At 35.5% G+C, this 23,649-nt stretch overlaps 1 protein-coding gene across 1 annotated transcript in view; it reads left to right on the top strand.

The window, feature by feature from the left end:
• Positions 1 to 1,947: 1,947 nt before the first annotated feature.
• The window catches only part of DZIP3 (DAZ interacting zinc finger protein 3), a 115,608-nt gene continuing 93,906 nt past the window's right edge, over positions 1,948 to 23,649 (top strand). The window contains exons 1-6 of the mRNA XM_006873318.1: positions 1,948 to 2,000; positions 5,303 to 5,372; positions 7,680 to 7,835; positions 13,423 to 13,539; positions 22,037 to 22,117; positions 23,513 to 23,637. Coding sequence (XP_006873380.1) covers positions 1,969 to 2,000; positions 5,303 to 5,372; positions 7,680 to 7,835; positions 13,423 to 13,539; positions 22,037 to 22,117; positions 23,513 to 23,637 — 581 coding nt within the window. The 5' untranslated portion in view covers positions 1,948 to 1,968. The remainder of the gene's footprint in view (positions 2,001 to 5,302; positions 5,373 to 7,679; positions 7,836 to 13,422; positions 13,540 to 22,036; positions 22,118 to 23,512; positions 23,638 to 23,649) is intronic.

Here is a 23,649-nt window from a genome sequence, read left to right as displayed (position 1 = left end):
CAGTGGCTTCTCCGGGCGTCTGATAGGCTAGTTAAATTCAAAGCAGAGAAGTCAGTTCAGAAGGTTATGGTAACTGTTTTTTTGGAACTCCCAAGGGATAATCATGGTAGATTTTCTTAAAGGACACAGAATGACCATGGGGGTTTATTATGAATGTTGTTGTTAAGTACTGTCAAGCCCTTTCAGATTCAGCGACTCTGTATAGGGTTTCTGAGGCTTTAGTGATCTTTGCAGGAGCAGAACACCCGCAGCACAGTTATTGGCAGGCTCAAACTGCAGACCTTGTGGGTCACAGTCCAGTGAGGGAGACACAGCACTCCCTTATCTTGAATATGTTTTAAGAAAATTGAAAAATTACATTGGTGAGAAAGAGGCCTGGGAAACTTCACCAAAGCATTTTCCCCATCATGACAATGTACCTGCTCATTTTTGAGGGTTGCAAGAGCTGTACTATGAGAATTTCATCGCAAAACCTTACCCCACCCACCCTGCAGCCCTGATCTTTCCACTTCAGATTTCATTTTGTTCCCCAAACTCAAAGAACATTTCAAAGGAACACAATTTGAGTCCTTCGAGGGTGCCCAAACTGCTATTTAATATGATGGAAAGATGGAAACATTGCCTTCTGATGTGTATAGACCTAAATAGAGGGTATGTTGAGAAGCAATTGCCTCAATTTTTGATATTTTTGGTCAATGTTTCTATGAGTTTGAAGCAACTTTTGGACTTACCCTGGTATATAGATAGAGCTGATTTTGAATGGCTTCAGAAATGGAAGCCTGCCTAAGTTAGGGCACTAGAGCCTGGAGGCTTGAACTTTCAGTAAAAGAAATTGAATGGTACTAGGCCTGGTGTGGTGTTGTGGGTTAATGTGCTTCACTGCAACGTTGGTTTGAACCACAAGGTCGGCTGTTCCAACTTACCAGATGCTTCTAGGAAAACCTATACAGGGCCATGATGGGTCAGAACTGACTCGATGGCACTTTACAACAACAATTTTAGAAGAGTTGTTCTCAAAATTGTTAGATAGAGAGATAATATTATTCTAATAATACTCTTCCCCTTTTAGTGTTGCCTCAGTATTTTTTATTTTTTTATTTTGGGGAACATCAACAACATTTGAACCAGAGAGTGTGTGACTATCTTATAGATCCCAGCTCTTTTGATTTATGGAGTTGTATAGAGCCATACAGTTTTTGGAAAAATGGCTAAATATTTATTACCTTTCTGGTAGAAGAAAACAATTATTGCTATCAGTTGCATTAAACAGCTCAAATACCTATGGGAGAAATTCATTAGCATACATTTTTTTGGAAACCATTTAATAATATGCACCAAGAGACTTAAAATATTTGTGTCTTTTGACCTTATGAATCCTACTGAGAATTTATTGTAAGGAAAGAATCAGAAATATAGACAAAAACTTGATGCTTAATGGGATTTATCACTTTTCCATTATTTATAATGGAAACAGTTGTGACTAGTCTGAATGTATTAATACAAGGTAACAGTCATAGAAACTCCAATAGACCAACCATTGTGTTAGTCATTGAGAATGTTTACTAGAATGATGGAATAACATGAAAGATATTTTTATATAATGTATGATGACAAATTAATAAAATATGCCTTTGCTTAGAAAAATATTTGTTAAGTGCCATTGAGACAGCTCTGACTCATAGTGAACCTGTATAGGGTTTCCGAGGAGTGGCTGGTGAGTTTGAACCTTCAACTTTGTAGTTCAAATCAACTGTGGTCTAGTGCCACACCAGGACTCTATATCTAAGTTTAGGCATTGATTTGTTTGGAGGTGAAACTGTGATTATCATTTTATTTTAGAATTTTACAGTAGCAATGAAAGTTTCTTTAAGGAATAAAAGTATTATTTGCTTTATAGCTTTAAACAACAGAAGTGAATGGTAACTGCAAGCATTGGAATAAGACTTTTGCAAAGGAACATTGGGCAGCATGGATTCCTTAACAGAAGAATTTTTTGAGAGGTAAGAGATGGATTGACAAATGCCAACTGCATTTTTTGTCTTTTTCACATAATCCTAGGAAAATAGTAAGAATGAATTAGCCTTATGCTTTGTGATATTTTAGTAGCTTTGATTAGTGAGGGAAGATAATTAAGTGAAATCTAATTTTAGAAAAGTTCTGTAGGAACCACAAATAAAAGAATGCACCATAAATTACCTTACTTAAGATATTCTCACTCAAACAATGTTTTATTTATTAGTTCACGAACACATAGATTTTCTATGTGCCATACCAAGGTTAATAATTATAAATCTCATAATAATTAGATGGGGTAGGTGTTATTATCCTTATTTATAGAAGGTAGTCAAAACATTGCAGAGAAGACCTTAACTTAGACTGGTTGTTTTGGATCCATGGGAAATGCAGTCTATCCTATCCAACCAAAGAAAGGTCAGCTTACCTATCCCTCTCCCATCCAATACTAAATAGCAATTTAGGATTGGAAATCTCCCTCTAACCTTGTTGTTATTGTTTTTAAGTTCCGTTGAATTGGTTCCAACTCCATAGCGACCCTGTATCGGGTTTCCGAGGAGCAACGGGTGAGCTTGAACTTCCAACCTTGCTGTTCAAAGCGACTTTGTAGTCCAGCACATTATCCCATAGCACCACACCAGGGCTAACTTTGAGTTGCCCTATGTAATAAGTAATGTGATCTACTGATTTATTTTACAAATATTTACTAACCTTGGTGCTTAGGGAATGAACACTAAATCAAAATGTGTGTATATTTAGAGAGAACTTAGAGTGAGGAAGATTATATATATATATATATATATACACACACACCACACACACACACACACACACACACACACACACACACTCTGATAGCGTAGTGGTTACGAATCGGGCTGCGAACCTTAAGGCCAGCAGTTCGAAACTACCAGCCGCTCCGCGGGAGAAAGATGAGGCGTTCTGCTCCCGTAAAGATTTACAGCCTCGGAAACCCTGTACAGGGTCACTATGGGTCGGATCCGACTCGATGGCACTTAACAACAACAACATATATATAAATTACATCTTTAAGCAAAATGCATACTTGTTGAATTAGAGATCTTGTTGCTATATATAGAAAGAAGCAATAACTTTTGACTGGGAATTGAGTTAGCTTTTATAAAGTGACATTTGAGCTAAACTTTTAAAGGATGAAATCATTTTGCTAGGAGAACACACACACACATATGAATAAGGGGACATTGAAGTTTCAAGGAAAAATGGAATTAAAAGATAATGGAATTTTTCTATGTGAACTTTTTGAAGCCTCTCATATATAATACACACAAACACATTTTTTATATGTGTAAATTTCAGTATATGTCATAATATCAAAATGTTAAGATTCTATGCAAAAGTGCAACATATGTAGGCTGGAAAGGCATCAGGATACCTATAGAAAAATCTGGGTGTATAATTTTGAACAAGTTATGTAACCTCTCTTTTATTTTTATATTTACTGATCTATAAAATAAAGTGACTGCCGTATATACTTAGATTTTCCTGTTCTAATACACTGAAAGCGTTATTGATGATGATGTTTGGCGCTCTGTATTAAAATTATTAAAGCAACAGATGAGTAAGATGAATATGAGGAAGAGGAATAGTCAGTGGAAGATGCTGAGAAGTGGAAGGCTAGGAGGTCTAGGAGGAGAATCACAGAAGCTTGAAGTGTACCAAGTTTTTCAAGGAGGGTTGCAAGGTATGACAGACAATCTTGATGCAAGGTAGAATGGAGAGTTAAGAGAAGCACTAGAATAGTTTAATCAATGAGGATTTCATTAGTAACTTCTAATGCAACAATTGGAATGTTGGCAAGGGGATGAAATAAGTTGGAGTTGCACATAAACTTTTGTTATGAAACCAATAGAAAATATAACAGCTCACATCCCACACTTTTGATTCAGAAGCTTTGAAGCAGGGTTCAGGTATATGCATAGTTCAGAAACGTCACAGGTAATTTTAATATGCATTTGGGATTAAGAACTACTGGGTTAAAGAGTGAATGATCATGTAGTCAGAAAGTAGATTATATAGGTTTGAGAGCATAGAAAGATTCTCTTTCTCAAGCCTAAAGAAGCTTCAGAATACTGTTGCAATGGTTTCTTCTTGTGATGACACAACCCCTGATTCCTTTTTGGAGTAGGACAAAGAGGAAAATACAAGAAACAGGTTTCTTTACATTGATAGAGTTAAGAGCATTGAGAATGATATTGTGAAATGTTATATATATGTAAATTATTTTTGTTGAAACTTTCACAAGGAGTCTAAAAATATGGATAATATTATACTATGTATGTGTCTCACTTTTCCTTGGCAAAATCAGCTAGCATTTGGTGGATGATAAAAGACTTTCTCTTAAATTAATACCTAAATTTAAAGTAAAATAGGATATTTATAAAGTACAATTAAGAGTAAATCAAATAGTATACATTTCTTACTTGTTTTGTCTCTGTTAGTGTATAAAATTAAGAAGATTACATAAATCATTGAATTGATCCTATATTATACCTCAATATGTGGTGGTGGTGGTTGTGGTGGTGGTGTGCTGTGGAGTTGGTTCCGACTCATAGTGACTTTGTATAGGTTTTCTAAGGCTGTAAATCTTCATGGGAGCAGAAAGCCTCATCTTTCTCATGCAGAACTGCTAGTAGTTTTTAACTGCTGACTTTGAGCTCATTATGAAGACAGAAATTTTATAGATGAATTTTTCAGTTCAGTATGTACATTTTCATATGCTCCTATTTTATGCTAACGTCAAAAGCAAAATCTGTCCAGTTATTCCTTTTTACAAAAATGGTTAATTTGCAAATATTCTGTTTCAATTTAAAATATATTTTTTGAAACAGTAATTGTAAAGTCAGGATCCTCAAGTAAAAAGTAAAATTACGTACTAGTGACAGATCCCTTTTCTCATACTATAAATTCACACACAAAACAAAACAACTTTTTCAAACACTTTTTTTCTTTACCTTGAAGCAGTGCTATAAAGTTAACATGAAAATTATTTTGCTGTATTATGAGCTTGTTAAAGATGTAGAATTTTGTGTCTACTTTCTGTTCTATAACTAGTAAGGGCATGACATGTATTTTTTAACTGGAGTCCTTAAAGTGTTATGGAACCTACTTTCATATCAATTTTTGATTCACAGAGGTTACATTTCTGAAACTTGCCAACACAAATTCAATTGTTAGATTCTTTACTACTGTAATTATATTGTATTCATTTAAGGAGATGCTTTGAATACTTCTTTTTCACTTGAAACAGGGATCCCCCTGTGGAAGAGCAGAATAAGGAGGAAACCGAGAATAAGTTAGAAGATTCAACTTGTCAACTGGTAAGAAAAAAATTAATTTTCATTAATCGTTAACTACTAAGTAACTTAATTCATGATAACTAATAATGAGCTTGACTATATAAAGAAGAATGTAGCATCATGATTGAAGGAAGACTTTTTAGCAACCTGTGGAATGCACATGATACAACCTTGCTTGCTGAAAGTGAAAAAGACTTGAAGAACTTGCTGATGAAGATTCAAGACTATAGATCTCAGAATGGATTACACTTCAATGTGAATAAAACAAAACTCTCACAACTCGATCAATAAGCATTATCATGATAAACAGAAAATATTGGTATTGTCAAGTGTTTCATTTTACTTGGATAAACAATCAACTTCTATGGAATTAACAGTCAAGAAATCAAACGATCTATTGCATTGGGCAGATCTCCTGCAAAAGCTCTCTTTAAAGTGTTAAAAAAAAAAACAACCAACCCAAACATGTCACTTAGAGGACTAAGTTGTGTCTGACCCATGATATTTTCAGTCACTTTTTAATGCACGTAAAAGCTGGACAATGAATAAGGAAGACTGAAAAATAGATACATTTCAATTATGATGTTGGCAGAGAATATTGAATGTCTTGTGGACTGTTAGAAAACAAACAAATCAGTCTTAAAAGAAGTGCAGCTGGAGTGCTCTGTGGAAACAAGGATGATGACACTTCCTCTGAAGAACTTCTGACATATCATCAGGAGAGACCACATCCCTAGAGAAGGACATCATAGTTAAGAGATTGTCAGCAAAAAAGATGACCCTCGTTGAGATGGATTTACATAGTGACTACAACAGTGGGCTCAAACATAGCAACAATTATGGGAATGACCTAGGAACAGTGTTTCTTTCTGTTGTATATAGGGTTGCTATGAGTTGTAACTGACTTGATGGCACCGAATCACAACAGATATGCTTGAGAGTATAAATCTAAACCATAACCAAACCCATTGCTGCCCAGTTAATTCCAATTTATAGGAATCCTGTTGGACAGAGTGGAATTTTTCTATACAGTTCCAAGACTGTAAACTTTATAGAAGCCTATAGTCACATCTTTCTCCTTGCAAAGTGCCTGGTTGGTTTGAACTGCTGACCTGTTTTGTAGCAACCAAACCCTTAACCACTGTGTCACGAAGGCTCCTAATGTAATGCTAAATCAAGTCAATTACTTATCTGTTAAATGGTCTTAGATGAATCCACTTTACTGCTTTTATAAGTAAAAAGTTCATATTAAATCTTTCTTTGGTGATTGATATGTGATATGTGCATCTCAGGTTATCATTCTAAACACAAATACTCACTGTAACTTAAAATGAGTAAATATTTGCATTGATTGGCCCAAAAAAATCTATTTTAAGAAAGCTTTCATTAATATTTTAAAGCAAAACTCAAAAATACAAAAAACAAAACAAACACAAACCCCACACATAAACATATACAAAGAAACACGCATCATAATTTTATTTAGGAAGAAGTTTCACTGAGTGTTTATGAAGTTAAGATAATTTTCTTCTCTCGTTTTGTAGGTTTTCCTGTTAGGATATCCAGTGTTAAATGAAAGGGAGTAAATATGAATCGTGCCTTAATGCATGACTTTTATTGCCAATGACAATATAATTGGTGGTAAATTATATCTATCACATGTGCTTATATTTAGTTACTTAGAATTGTTGTTGTTAAGTGCCTTTGAGTCTGTTCCGACTCATAGCAATCCTGTATAGGGTTTTCAAGGAGCAGCTGGTTGGTTTGAACCACTGAACTTGCAGTCCAAACTGACCTTGTATTATCCTGCAAGCGCCACACCAGGACTTCAGTTATTTAGTGTAGGGGTGTTAAAGAGGTATTTATTTGGTTCTTGTTAATACAGATTTACCTTTCAAAAAGCTATGTTTAATGATTGATGTTCACTTGTTGATACATTTATATAGGTAGACCCTGCCTTATGATATATTTCAGTTAAGACAAATCTCTCTTAGAACATTTTTTTGTATATCTTATAGTTAGTAATATATACTGCATACAGTGTTGCAGCATGTAAATTGTTTCATTTCAGAAGTGATTATTTTGTTCATAACTTCTAAATGAATTTATGTATGGACTTGTCTATATTAAAACTTACTGGGTTTTGATCTTAAACTTCCTGCTGTGTTCTAATTTCCTTGAGAATAGGAGAATGTATGTCTTATCTAAATTTTCTGTATTTCTATCACAGTGATTTGCATATGTGTGAACTTTGTTACTTATTAAATATTTTGATCTATAAATTAGAACATGGTTAATTATGTAAATTTTCATGATTATATCTTCTAGGTCAAAGAGGAAGAAGACACACCTACTGATCTTGCCCCTATTAACCTACTATTAGAAATGAAGAAGTTATTGAATGCAATTAATGCTCTACCAAAAGGTGTGGTCCTACACATTAAGAAGTTTTTACAAGAAGATTTTTCCTTCCAAACTATGAAGGTAACATCATAATTTGTTCTTTGAAGTGTAGTTTTCTGATTTTTCTTTTCTTTTTTAATTCTACAACAGTACATTTAAGGTCTCAAAACCTGTGTCTTATTTCTTATTTCTTTGTATCAACCTTGACTATGGAATTAGTTGGCCCTTTCAAGAACAATGGTAGGGCTATAAGTTTGTAGCTTGTTAGTGTGGGCTAGAATGGCTGTGTTTATTCAAAGTTTATTAATAACATATAGTATGATGCTCTGGGATAAGGGACCACTTTTGGCTTCCTAATTTATAAAATGCTAACAGTTTCTCAAAACGTAAAGAAAATTAACATCCAAAACTTTGGGATTTATGAATCAAATATTCTAGAGAATCTAGTGTAGAGTTTCTTCCTAAAAATTGTATGGCTTAATAATAATTGTGATCACTTCAACACAGGAAGAGTATAATTTATTAAATTAATCTTGTTTTCTAAAGTTTAAAAAAAAAAAGAGCGATCAAGTTCTTTCTTTGTGGTATTTAACTGAGGGAAAGAAGGAGTAAAACACTATAAGCAGAAAATCAAAGCCTATTGTTGAGTCAATTCCTGCTCATAGAGACCCTGTAGAACTGACCTATAGTATTTCCAAGACTTTAGTACTTACCAAAGGAGTTCTGGTAGCATGGCAAGTATGTGCTAAGCTACTAGCAAGTTGGTGGCAGTTCAAACCCTCCAGACACTTTGCAAGAAAGAAATAGGGCTGTCTTCCTCCATAAAGATGTACAGCCTTTGAAACCCAATGGGGCAGTTCTATTCTGTCTCATAGGGTAGAGGGTACCTATGAGTAGAAACTGACTCAACAACAGACGATTAATCTTTATGGAAACAGACTGCTGCATCTTTCTCCCACAAAGCAACTGATGAGTATCTGCAAAAAGACACACATTCACATTTTTGGTGAAATTATGTCATTCTTGTGAAGCAAATAATACTATTATGGCTGAAATTCATACATACTCAGAAAATACAAATAAGACTTTATATACAATTACAGCCTAAACTGAGACAATTTCTGCATCATTTATCATTGGCCATCACACCCTTCAACCTACCTTGAAAACCTTGGCACTGCTAGCTCTCTAGTAAATGATGCAGAAAGGAAGGTAGAATGGAGAGATAAGAGAAGACATTGGAGGATTTACCACAGTATGAAATTGTTTTCAACTTTGAGAAGTAATGCCACCATTTTCTTCTTACCTTTGGAAATCACCAGTTAGAAACAGAAATCAGTAGCCTGTATGTATGTATGTATGTATATATATATAAAATAGCCAGTTAGAAGATAGAAATTGAAGAAAGTTCTTATTTGTAATATAAATACACAAGGTAAAATAACCCAGCCAAATTTAGAAATGTACAAGTGATTTACTAGTATTTCTCAAAGCTGTCCTAAACAAGCTACATCAGAGTATCTGAACCCCTACTGTTGGTGCTGCTGCTACATGCATGCTTTCAAGTTGATTTCGACTCAGCAAATTTGTATAGGGTTTCCATGTTTGTAAATCTTACAGAGCAGAAATCCTCATCACTCTCCCATGAAGCAGCTGGTGGATTTGAACTACTGATCTTGTGGTTAGCAGCTCAGCATGTTACCCACTCCTCTACTAGGGCTAAATCTCTGTATCAGTCGGTAAATCTGTATTTTAACAAACATTCATACTTACTGATCTTCATTACAATAAGTTTAAAAATCAATATATTTTAACAAAAATAAAAGCTTTATGAAAAATGAAAAAAGAAGACATGAATGGAAAGCAGTATATATAGGAAGGTCACAGTATAAAAAAGCTGTCAATTTCTCTTAAAATCTACAAATGCCACATCATTCTAATAAAAATGTCAAAAAGAGTTTGTCATTATTGTTACTAAAGGAGCCCTGGTAGCATAGTGGATTATAAACTGGGCTGCTAACCACAAGATCATTAGTTCAAATTTATCAGCTGCAACCCGAGAAAAAGATGAGGCTTTCTGCTGCCTTACAGACTTATACCCATAGAAACCCTATACAGAGTCAATATGAGTCGGAACCAACTCAATGGCCCTTAACAACAACAACAACAATTGTTACTAAAAGCTAATTCTAAAGTTCAGATAGTACAAAAAATAGCCAAGAAAATTATGAAAGAGAAGATTAGGGTGAAAAGGATGGGAACTTGTCCATTTAGATTTCACAACTTAGTTTGAAAGTCTAAGAATTAAAAGATTGTGTTACTTGTTCTAGACTTCACAGACAGGTTTTCAGAATAGAAGAGAAAGTCTAAAAATAGACCCAAATTCTTACAGACATTTTATGTATAATAAAATGACAATAACAAAGAAAAAACAGGATCCTTCAATTTGCTGTCTGCTAGAGACACACTTTACACTCAAAGACAACCATAGATTAAAAATTTAAATATGGAAAAAATTATCAAGCTAATGGCAACCAAAAGGGTCAGTATTAATCTTTGATAAAATATACTTTAAGGCAAAAATCAGCATAGGAGACAAGGAAGGACATTATCTAATGATGAAAGGATCAATTTAACAAGAGGACATAACCATTAATAAAGATCTATGCTCCCATTGAAAGAGTCTTAAAATACACAAATCAAACTCTAATTGAAGAAAGAAGCATAACTCTACAGTAACAGTAGGAGATTTAATACACTACTGTCAAAAAAAAGCACAGTACAACCAGAAAGAAACCCATCAAAGACACAGAGGAACTAAATAATATAACCAACTTGACCTCATAAATTTATACAGAGCGCTCAACCCAACAACAGTACAATACACATTCTTTTCCAGTATGCATGAAACATTATCTAGAATTGACCATATGTTAGGCTACAAAGCAAGTCTCAATACATTTAAAAATATCAAGATACTACAAACTGTCTTCTTAGATCACAATGCTATGAAATTAGATATCAACAATAGGAAGATCAAGAAAACAAAATCAAATAAATGAAAACTGAATAACATTCAGCTTAAAAGCTACTGGGTAACAGAATGAATTAAAAACAGAATTAAAAAAGTGTTCCGTGGGAGAAAGATGAGGCTTTCTGCTCCCGTAAAGATTTACAGCCTCGGAAACCCTGTACAGGGTCGCTGTGAGATAGAACCGACTCCACAGCACATAACAACAACAACAACATTGAGGCAATTGAGAATGAAAACACAACATGCTAAAACCTTTGGGATACAGCAAAAGCAATGCATGGAGGGAAATTTATAGGAATAAATATACATATCCTAAAAGAAGAAAGAACCAATGTTAACACAAAGCGTTCAACAATTTGAAAAAGATCAGCAAGGTAAGCTTACATCCATTGAGAGAAAAATAATACACACTCGTTGTTGTTTTTGTTAAGTGCCGTGGAGTAGGTTGCGACTCATAGAGACCTGGTGTACAGTTTCCAAGGAGCAACTGGTGAGTTTGAACCACTGACCTTGCAGTTCAAATGGCTTTGCAGTCTGGCGCCTTAACCCACAGTGTCACAAATAAAGACTAGAGCAGAAATGAATTAGGAAACAGAAAAAAACAATAGAAAGAATCAACAAGACAAGAATCTGGCTCTTTGAAAGGACTCATAAAATTGACAAACTAATGACAAATCTAACAAATGAAAATAGGGAGAAGATGCAAATAACATGCATAGCAAATTATACAAGTGATGTCACAACAGAACCAATGGAAATATAGAGGATAATGACAGAATACTATAAAGATTTGTACTTCAGTAAATCTCTAAATCTGGAAGAAGTGGATAGATTTTTAGAAAAACACAACCTATCTAAACTAACACAGACTAAAGTAGAAAACTTGAACAGACCTATAACAAAATAAGAAATTGATAAGGTCATTAAAAAACTACCAACAATATAACCAGGCCCAGGTAGCTGGCTTTACTGGTGAATTTTACCAAACATTCAGAGAAGAATTGACACCAATTTTACTAAAATTATTATAAAACAAAGAAAAGGAGGGAAAACTCCCCAATACATTTTGTGAAGTGAGCATAACCCACGTACAAAACCAGGCAAGAACATCACTAAAAAGCAAATTATAGACCAATATCCCTCACAAATATAGATGCAAAAATTCTCAACAAAATCCTAGCCAATAGAATTCAACAACACATCACAAAAAGAACACAACATGACAAAGTGGGATTTATACCAGGGATTCAGGGATGGTGCTATACTAGAAAAACAATCGACATAATCTACCATATAAATAAAAAATGGAAAAGAATCACATGATCATATTGAGTGATTCAGAAAAGGCATTTGACAAACTCCAACATCCATTCCTGATAAAAATACTCAACATAGTAGGAATTGAAGGGAAATTCCTCAAATAATTAAGAGCATATATACAAAACCAACAGCCAACATCACTCTCAATGGAGAGAAACTGAAAAACTTCCCTTGGTGAACAGAAACCAGACAAGGATGCCCTTTATCACCATTCCTAGTCAATATTATGTTGAAAGGCTTAGCCAGAGCTGTAAGGCAAGAAAGAGAAACTAAAGGCATCTAAATTGGCAAAGAAGAAATAAAACTCTCTGTTTGCAAATTATATGAACCTGCAAGGTCGGCAGTTCAAGCTCACTAGCTGCTCCTTGGGAACCCTATATAGGGCTGGAACTGACTCAATGGCACTTAACAACAACAACAACATACATACATAGAAAGGCATCCTGGTGTGGCACTGTGGGTTAATGTGCCAGACTGCAAAGCTGTTTAAAGTGCTATTGAGTTTAAGTGCCATTGAGTCAAGCTCACCAGCATCTCCTTGGAAACTATACAGGGTCACTATGGTGCAATTTAATAGGCACATGCTGAGCCTTTGTGAGTACAAGGCATTAGGGAAAGGACATGGAGATAAGATGTAATTCCTCCTTTCATTGTTGTTGTTATGTACCCTGGAGTCATAGAGACTCTGTATAGGGTTTCCAAGGCTGTAAATCTTTATGGGAGCAGAAAAGCCTCATCTTTCTTCCATGGAACAGCTGGTAGTTTTGAACTGCTGACCTTGTGGTTCGCAGCCCGATTTGTAACCACTACGCTATCAGAGCTCCTTTCATTACATCCATATAAATAGCATGTTATGGAACATAATAAGTCATATATTATCTCAGTCTAATCACATTTCAGCCTAAGATGGCACAACCTGGTATTGATATTAATATCACTATCCCTGCTTCCTTCATGTTTAGGGCTGAAGGAAGATTTTAGGTATGCTAATGAATAGAGCTGGTGATAAAATGAAGGAAGATTACCACTTTCCTTCAAAGTAGGAGTGGATGATGCCATCCTCTTAGCAAGCATGGGGATAGTTTTTAGTATTTTCAGGAAATAGTGACAAATAAAATTCATCAGACTACTTACAAACCAAAACAAAACAACAAACATAAGGCCAGTTGCTTGTCTGGAAATATGAGTTTCATTTTTATTTTTTAAATTACCTTATTTCTTCCAAATGATCTACAGCAGATATTAATTATGTAATAAAAATAATATGTTGATATTTGTTCTAATTTAAATACGCAGTTAAATTATTTACCACAGAGAGAAGTTCCAGCTCACAGCCAGAATGGAGAGAAAAGTGTTCCTCCTTTGACTTTAACTTTCTTGATAACACAGCTAGAAGCAGCACTGAAGAACATGCAAGCTACTGATTACACTGTAAGTACTTGCTTTTTGAAATTTTGAAGTCATGGAGTTGGACCATAGTTCTCAATGAGAGAATAGCCATTGTTTGCTTACATTGAGATACAGGCAATTTATATTTTCTTCTTTTACCTTTAAAGAGAAGGAAATGGACAGTTTCCTTACTATGTATCACACTTATGTGACAGCATCTTTGTAGTAAGTAAGTCTCTTCTAGTCTCCGTTTCTACAAGAAATATTTCCATCCTATGTACAGAGAAACTTGATTTAGTATAGCAATTGTTTTTGTTGTTAAGTGCCTTTGAGTAATTCCAACTCATAGTGGCCCTTGTAGGGTTTCTGAGGAATGGTTGGTGAGTTTGAACCACTGGCATTGCGGTTCAAATCGACCTTGTGGTTTAGTGCATATTCTACATGGTCACACACCACCCTGAAGGAGGCATTCTATAGAAATGGGTAGAGTCAAAAGAGAGCACAAAGAAAAGGGAGTTTGGAATCCTTAGAACTTCTGGCATGCTGCATTCTGTTACTTCTCCCAGGGCTTTAACAGATCCCGATTCCTTAGCTTTTTTGATGTAGACATTACTTTAAAGATGAGTCTTAGACTAGGAAATGGAAGTGTTCTCGTTCTTGTTAGCAATTGTGAGCAGATTTAGAATTGTCACGAAAACAGCCTACTATGTATCCAGGTGTCTCTACCATTTTATTAAGGCCACATGGGAATGTGAGACAAAGGAGCAGGAGGTGGGGAATTGTCAGTGACATCTCTATATCCATTTGGCTCTATTACTTAGCATAATCTCTGCTAATGATGGGGAGAGAGAGCAAGGAAAGAGCAGATTTTAGGCTAGAAATGTACTGCTTATACCTTCAAAATTCCTGAGCTCATTGCATTCTAATTCTAATTATAGTAATGTTACCATGTGTGTATCTTACTCTAGTCTCAGAATCTTTTTATTTAGAATTGAGTAAGCCAAAGATTCTGTTGTATTATTTATCAAGTTAGATTTTTAAAAGTTACAAAATAATAACCAAAAACAACAACAACAAAAATTCCACTGCCATTGGTTCATTCCAACTCAGAACATCTCAAAAGGACATACTAAAACTGCTCTTTATGGTTTCTGAGACTGTAAATATTTATGAGGGCAGAAAACCTCATCTTATTCATATGGAGTGGCTGGTGGGTTTGAAGAGTTGACCTTACAGTTTTTGCCAATGCTTAACCCACTGCACTACCAGTGCTCCTCACAAAGTAATGTTGTTGTTGTTAAGTGCCATCATGTTGGTTCTGACCCCATAGTGACCCTGTATAGGGTTTCCAAGGAGCAGCTGGTGAGCTTGAACCACCAAACTTGCAGTTCAAATGACTTTACAGACCAACATATTACCCCAAAGCGCCACACCAATTATTCAGTATTTTTGACCTAATAAGCACTGTTTTAGGCACTTTGTAAGTATTTTCAAAGCATGCTAGTATTATTTATGGAGTCCTGGTATAGTGTTGTATATAACTAATGCACAGCTCACCACAAGATTAGCAGTTGAAACCCACCAGTCACTCTCAGAAGCCATGTAAAGGGTTGCTAAGAGTTGGAACCCATTTGCCAGCATACAACAACAGTAGTATTATATTATGGGTCCTGGTATGGCACTGTAGGATAAGCACTGTACGGCTAATGGAAAGATTGGCAATTCAAACACACCAGCCCTTCTGAGAAACTCTTCTCAGCGTTGCTATGAATCAGAACCAACTCCACGGCCCACAACAGTAAGTATTGTAGGAATTTTAAGATGAAAAACAATGAGATATTACAGGGAGTTTGTGTTGGTAAACTAACTTAGCCCATGGAAAACAAACACATAAGTTTATCTTCACTGGATAATGCTAGTCAATTATAAATATACACTGTTTAGGCTTAAAAAGTGTTATAGGTAAGAGAATAGAGTAAGATCAATGTAAAAATAAATTTCATGGTAGCGTAGTGGTTAAGAATTGGGCTGCTAATCTCACGGTCAGCAGTTCGAAACTACCAGCTGTTGTGCGGGAGAGGTGAGGCTTTCTGCTCCTGTAAAGATTTACAGCCTCTGAAACCCTGTACAGGGTCTCTATGAGTAGGAACCGATTCCATGGGAAATAACAACAACATAGATGTTTTAGAGTCCTGGTGTGTGGCACTGTGTGTTAATGTGCTGGACTGCAAGGTCAGCTTGAACCATGCAGTTGTCTGTTCAAGCTCATCAGCCACTCCTTGGAAACCCTATATAGGGTTGCTATGAGTTGTAAACGACTTGACAGCACTTAACAAAAGCAACATAAATGTTTAGAATCCTGGTGTGGCTAGGATAAGCACTCAATCACAAGGTTGGTTTGAACTGCAAGATCGCAGTTCAGACTTACCAGCTAGGGTCTCTATGGGTTAGAACCAACTTGACGGCACTTAACAACAACACAGTTGTTTAAGGTGCTCTGGCAGTGTAGTGGGTTATGAATTGTGCTGCTAACTGCAAGGCCTTCAGTTCAAATTTACCAGCTTCTTTGCAGGAGAAAGATTAGGCTTTTCTATAAAGATTTACAGCTTCAGAAATCCAATACAGGGTAGCTATGAGTCAGAACCAATGACACAACACATAGCCTCCACCGCCACCCCCAAAGGTGCTTATTATTCTTATATGCCTGAGAGAATATCAATGAAAAACATTAATGTGGCAAAAAGTGTGACTGTGAACAGAATGGGAAATAATTTTCTCCGTAGACTTTTTAAAAAAAAAAAATTTATATTTTGAGATATAGATTCAAAGGATGTTGCAAAAATAATGGAGGATTTGTGTACCTGTCACCCAGTTTCCCCCAATCGTTATGTATTACTTAATTGAAGTACAATACCGAAAACTAGGAAATTGACATTGGTACATTGGGGGTGTTTAGGGATTTCCTAAAACCAGCCTTATGTTCAGAGACATAGGATACATAAGTAAAATTTTGCTGAAGATAGTCCAAAAATGGTTGCAACAGTGTATCAACAGGTAACTGCTAGAAATTCAAGCAGATTTAGAGAGGACAGGGAGCAAGGGATATCATTGCTGATGTCAGGTGAATCTTGGCTGAAAGTAGAGAGTATCAGAAGTTTACTTGTATTTGTTTGACTATGCAAAGGTTTTCAACTTTGTGGGTCATGACAAATGATGGATAACATTGCGAAGAATGAGTATTGTAGACCACTTAATTGTGCTCATGGGAAGCCTGTACATAGATCCTGCAGTTGTTATAATAGAGCGAGGGGATACTGAAGGGTTTAAAATCAGGAAAGGTGTACACCAGGGTTGTATAATATCACCATACTTATTCAATTTGTATGCTAAACAAATAACCAGAGAAAGTGGATTATATTAAGAACATTACATCGGGATTGGAGAAAGACTCATTAACAGTCTGTGATGCAGGTGATGCAGTCTTGCTTCCTGAAAGTGAAGAGGACTGATAAAGATCAAAGACTACAGCTCTCTGTATGGATTGCACCTCAATGTAAAGAAAACAAAAAGATACTCACAGTTGGACCAATAGATAATATCATGATAAATGGTGAATAGACTGAAGTTGTCAAAGACTTCATTTTGTTTGGATCCACAATCAACACTCATGGAAACAGCAGTCAAGAAATCAAAGAACATATCATATTAAGCAAACCTGCTTCACAAGACTTCTTTAAAGTGTTCAAGAACTAAGATACCAGTTTGAGAACTAAGGTGAACCTAACCCAAGTTAGGGTATTCTCAATAGCCTCATATGCAAAGTTGGATAATAAATCAGGAAAATGGTGGGAGAATTGATGTATGCGAAGTATGGTGATGGAGAAAAAATACTGAAAGTAGCGTGGACTGCCAAAAGAACAACAAAATCTGTGTTGGAAGAAGTACAGTCAGGATGCTCCTTAGAATCCAGGATGGAGAGACTTAATCTTTCATGCTTCAGACATTATCTGGAGGGACCAGTACCTGAAGAAGGACATCATGCTTGATAAAGTGAAAAAGAGTAAAACCCTCCAATGAAATGGACTGGCATAATGGCAGCAGCATTGGACTCAAACATTTACAACAATTATGAGGATGGTTCAGGATCAGGCTCTATTTTGATCTATCATCAGTCAGAGGTGTCTAACAAAAACAACAGAGGGCTTAGTGTATAGTTTTATTCATGGCTAAGATTTGTCAGTTTGTCATACTGTGGTGACTTGTGAGTTGCTGTGATTCTGGAAGCTATGCAATGGGTATTTTAAATATAAGCAGGTCACCCATGGTGGACAGGTTTCACATGAGCTTTCAGGTGAAGACAGACTAGGAAGGAGTGACTAACTATTTCTGATTATTTAGTCACTGAAAACCTTATGAACAGCAGAGAAACAGTCGGATATAGTGCCGGAAAATGTGCACTTCAGATTGGAAGGCACTCAAAATGCGACTGCGGAAGAGCTGCCTCCTTAAAATAGAGTTGGTCATGATGACATGAATGGAATACAGCCTGTGGGAGTGAAGCCCGTATGACCTTCATTTGCTGATGGGGCACAACTCAAAAAGAAGAGAAACAGCTGTAAACATCCATTAATAATCGGAACATGGTATGTACAAAGCATGAATCTAGGAAAATTGGAAATTGTCAAAAATGAAATGGAACGATATCTTAAGCATTAGTGAGCTGAAATGGACTGGTCCATCCAAAAACCAAGATTTTTAAATCTGACAGCCACATGGTTTACTATGCTGGGAATGACAAATTGAAGAGGAATGGTGTTGCATTCATTATCAAAAAGAACATATCCAGATCAGTAATGAGATACAATGCTGTCTGTGATAGGATAATATCCATGTGCCTACAGGGAAGACCAGTTAACTAATGCCAGTATTATTCAAATTTACAGACCAACCACTAAAGCCAGTGAGGATGAAATAGAATTCTACCAACTTCTTCAATCTGAAATTGATCAAACATGCAATCAAGATGTATTAATCATTACTGGTGATTGGAATGCAAAGGTTGGGAACAAAGAGGAAGAATCTGTAGTTGGAAAATATGGCCTTGGTGATAGAAATGATGCTGGAGATCACATGATAGAATTCTGCAAAATTGATAATTTGTTCATTTCAAATACCTTCTTTAGACAGCATAAGAAATGATTATACACATGCACCTCACCAGATGGAGTACACAGATATCAAATTGACTACATCTGTGGAAAGAGACGATGGAAAAGGTCTATATCATCAGTCAAAACAAGGCCAGGGGCAAACTATGGAACAGACCATCAATTTATCATATGCAAATTCACACTGAAGCTGAAGAAAATGAAAACAAGTTCATGATAGCCAACATATGACCTTGAATATATCACACCTGAATTTAGAGATCATCTGAAGAACAGATTTGATACATTAAACAGTACAGACTAAAGACCAAAAGAGTTGTGGGATAACATCTAGAATGTCATACAGGAAGTAAGCAAAAAGTCATTAAGAAGACAAGAAAGAAAGAAAAGATCAAAATGGATGTCAGAGGAGACACTGAAACTTGCTCTTCATTGTAGAGATTCTAAAGCAAATGGAAGAAACGAGGAGGTAAAAGAGCTGAACAGAAAATTTCAAAGATCAGCTTGAGAAGATAAAGCCAAATATTACAACAAAATGTGCAAAGATCCGGAGTCAGAAAACCAAAAAGGAAGAACATGCTCAACATTTCACAAGCTGGGGGAATTGAAGCAAAAATTCAAGCTTCAACTTTTGTTATTGAAGGATTCTCTGGGCAAATGATTGAATGATGCAGAAAGCATCAAAAGAAGATGGAAGGAATGAACAGAGTCACTGTACCAAAAGGAAATGGTTGATGTTCACCTGTTTCAAGGGGAGCATATGATCAAGAGCCGGTGATACTGAAGGAAGAAGTCCGAGATGCATTGAAGGAACTGGAAAAGAACAAGGCACCAGGAATTGATGGAATAAAAATTGAAATCTTTCAAGAAAGTGAGACAGCACTGGAGGCACTCACTCATCTATGCCAAGAAATTTGGAAGACAACTAATTGGCTGACTGGAAGAGATCTGTATGTGTGCCCATTCCAAAGAGAGATGAACCAACGGAATGCAGAAATCAAGTATCTTTGATATCCCATACGAGTAAAGTTTTACTAAAGATAATACAGAAATGGCTGCAAGCATACATTGAGAACTTCCAGAGGTTCAAGCTGGATTCAGAAGAGGACATGGAATGAAGAATATCATTGCTGATGTCCAGTGGATCTTGGCTGAAAGCAGAGAATATCAGAAAGATGTTTACCTGTGCTTTATTGACTACGCGAGGCTTTTGATTGTGTGGATCATGATAAGCTATGGACAACATTGTGAAGTATGAGTATTCCATAACACTTAATTGTGTTCATGAGGAATCTACATGCACCAAGAGGTAGTTGTTTGAAAAGAACATGGGAACACTGAATGATTTAAAATTAAGAAAGATGTGTGATAGGGTTAGATTCTTTCACCAGACCTAATTCAACCTGTATGCTGAGCAAATAATCCGAGAAGCTGGGTTATATGAAGAAACACGTGACATCAGGATTGCAGGAAGAATCATTAACAATCTGTGATATACTGATGATACATCCTTGCTTGCTGAAAGCAAAGAGGACTTAAAATATTTACTAAAAATATTTACGTAAATATTTTATGTAGCATATTATTTGTCTGCTATGAATCTGACTTTATTTTAGCAAAATAAAGATCACAGCCTTAGGTATGGATTACATCTCAATGTAAAGAAAACAAAATCCTCACTATTGAACCAATAAACAACATACTTATCAACAGAGACAAGATTGAAGTTGTCAAGGACTTCATTCTTCTTGGATCAACTATCAACCCTCATGGAAGCAGCTGTCAAGAAATCAAATGACATATTGCATTAGGCAAATCTGCTGCACAAGACCTTTTTAAAGAGCAAAGATGTCATCAGCTTGAGGACTTAGATGCGCCTGACCCAAGCCATGCTATTTTCAATAACCTCATATGCATGCGAAAGTTGGACAGTGAATAAGGAAGACCATAGAAGAATTGATGATTTTGAGTTGTGGTGCTGGAAGAGAATATTGAAAGTGCCATGGGCTGCCAAAAGAATCAACAGATCTGTGTTGGAAGAAGTGCATCCAGAGTGTTCCTTGGAAGCCAGAATGGCTAAACTTCATCTCTCATACTTCAGACATATTGCCAGAAGGGACCAGTCACTGGAAAAGATACCATGTTTGGTAAAGTGGAGGGTAAGCGAAAAAGAGGAAGACCCCCAACGAGATGGATTGGCACAATGGTGGCAATGATGGGCTCATTCTTAGCAATGCTTGTGAGGTTGCCCCGTACCGGGTAGTGTTTCATTCTGTTGTGCATAGGGTCCCTATGAGTCGGTACTGATTTGATGTCACCTAACAACAACAACAAGAACAACTCCTTTATAGTCATCATTATCCTTCTGCCTCCATACCCTATTTCCTAGTGTGTTCTCCATCTCCAATGTTGCATAGATGATTTTTAAATACAGGAAATAACCATGTTTTAATTTTACATTAATGGGCAGATAAACTTTTGATTATACTATTAAAACAAAGCCCACATGTGGAGAGTAAAAGATTTTGAATTAAGAAGTAACTATTTTTTTAAAACCAGGTGGTGGATACTTGAGCATTCATTGTATTTTTATCTAAAGTGTTATTGGAGTTGTGGTGTGGTGCTCTAGGATAAGCACACTGGAATATGAACTGGAAGGTCAGCAGTTCAAACCCAACAGTTACTCCTTAGAAACCCTAGATCTTAGCAACAACAACAACAAAGTATTTTTGATATTTAAAATATCTGTAATAGAGAATGATATATTTTTGAAAGGTTTAATGATAGCCTTCAAATTATGATGGCATTTCCTTTTGTTAAATTCTAGTGTTTCGTTTTAAGATTAGTGACTATGCTTTTTCTCCTTCCTACGTCAAAATGTGAGATCCATCTAAGATGCAGTCTCTAGTTATTCTTGTTGTTGTTGTTATGTGCTGTGGAGTCGGTTCTAACCCACAGCGACCCTGTACAGGGTTTCTGAGGCTGTAAGTCTTTACGGGAGCAGAACGCCTCATCTTTCTCCCATGGAACAGCTGGTAATTTTGAACTGCTGACCTTAAGGTATGCAGCCCGATTCGTAACCACTACTCTACCATAATTGATAAAATGATGGAAAGTTATTATTATATTTTTAAAGTAATTATTAAATTATCATTGTGGTTAAGTGCCTTCCAGTCCTTTCGGACTCATATCCACCTTATATAGGGTTTCAGATGTGCTGCTGGTGGATTTCAGCTGACACTCTGAGGTTCAAATTGACCTGGCAGTTTAGTGCTTATCCTACAATGTCACATCAGGATATTTAATTAAGCTTGCTATACTGAAACATAGCCTAATCTACATAAGCAATTTAATTTTTTTTTTCTTTTTAGACATACCAGATTAATATTGGTTATTATTTGACATTACTATTTTTGTATGCAGTAGCACTTACTGAAAGAGGGAAAAAAGAGGTATGTAGCATATTATTTGTCTGTTATAAATCTGACTTTATTTTAGCAAATTAAAATTTTGAAATTCTCTAAAAACTGAACTTATTCATTGACTTTTCTGTCATACATTTCTGACTTTAGGAATTAAGCCAAATATTTTAATGTCAAACTGATAATATATAATAGGAAACTGGTAATACTACTTTAAAACATCAGTTATTTTAAGTTTATCTTTTAAATGCTATTAATTAAATACAAAATTATTTAGCTTTTTCACTCAGACATTACGTTTTAATGCATTTCAACTTAATCTAATCCTTTTTTAAAAATAGAAATGTTATCTCAAATTCTTTGTGGAATAAGCTGAAGTATAAATAATTATGTACCTGGGAGTTAACTAAATGATTTCTAAATTCATTTTCAAATGTAATGTTCTCTTTTATTAGTTTTCAATGATTTCTTATGTTTTCTTTTCAACCTTGGTATTTCTTTTACTTTTTCTCTTTACAAATTTATACTCAGGTTCTTAAATTAAATATGTAAATCTGACTTGCTAATTAGGTAAAGTAGAATTTATAAGCACCCTAAGGATAACACCATTATTATAAGTAATTTCATGTAATGATAATTATTTAGTGTGATATGCTAGTGAATTAAATTGAGATTTAAAAATAATGTCATATAGCATTTTTCCTACTTATTTTTCTAAAGGAACCAGGACTATTATGTCTGCTTTATTCATTATAACTGAAACATCTTTTACAACAGGCCCTGATCTTTGCTTCTAAGCCTATATTGTGTATAATCAATATGGTGCTACTATAAAAAGGATAATATATCTATGGTCAATAAATCACTTATTTCATGTATAAAAAATTTGGAATAATTTTACTCCAATGTAAAGAAAAATAGGAATAATTATAAAGACCTGTGCTCTAGTAGTCAGTGGAAAAACTTAATGTTGTTTAGTCATATTTTCCAGTATTAGACACAGAAATTATTATATTTTACATTTTTTATATTGAAGTATTGTTTAAAGAAGTTATTAAGTTCTTCTTTAATAAGACAGATTTGCTGGGATCCTAGCATTTAATAAATGACTAAATGACTGTATCACTCCTAAAAAATGCCCTAATTTCTCCAGGCTAGGAAATAATGTTGTTGCTACGTGCTGGGGAGTCAGTTCTGACTCACAGCGACCCTGTACAGGGTTTCCGAGGCTGTAAACCTTTACGGGAGCAGAAAGCCTCATCTTCTCCCGCGGAACAGCTTGTAGTTTCGAACTGCTGCCCCTGAGGTTCGCAGCCCGATTCGTAACCACTACTCTACCAGAGCTCCTTTAGGAAATAATAGTTTATTGCAAAAGAAGAACAAATGCCTTTCCCATTTGTCAAACTTGGATTTATGTTACTACAGGATTATTTAGAAGCTGAGAGTAAATTTCTGGTGATGAAGATAATGATTCAAGAAAATGAAATTTGTGAAAACTTTATGTCCTTAGTATATTTTGGACGTGGTTTACTTCGATGTGCTCAGAAAAGGTAAGAATTTTA

The sequence above is a fragment of the Chrysochloris asiatica genome, unplaced genomic scaffold (genome assembly GCF_000296735.1).
Source record: "Chrysochloris asiatica unplaced genomic scaffold, ChrAsi1.0 scaffold00236, whole genome shotgun sequence".
Lineage (NCBI taxonomy): Eukaryota > Metazoa > Chordata > Mammalia > Afrosoricida > Chrysochloridae > Chrysochloris > Chrysochloris asiatica.
Note: the sequence above shows the minus strand (reverse complement) of the source record. Positions and strands in the feature narration are given on the sequence as shown.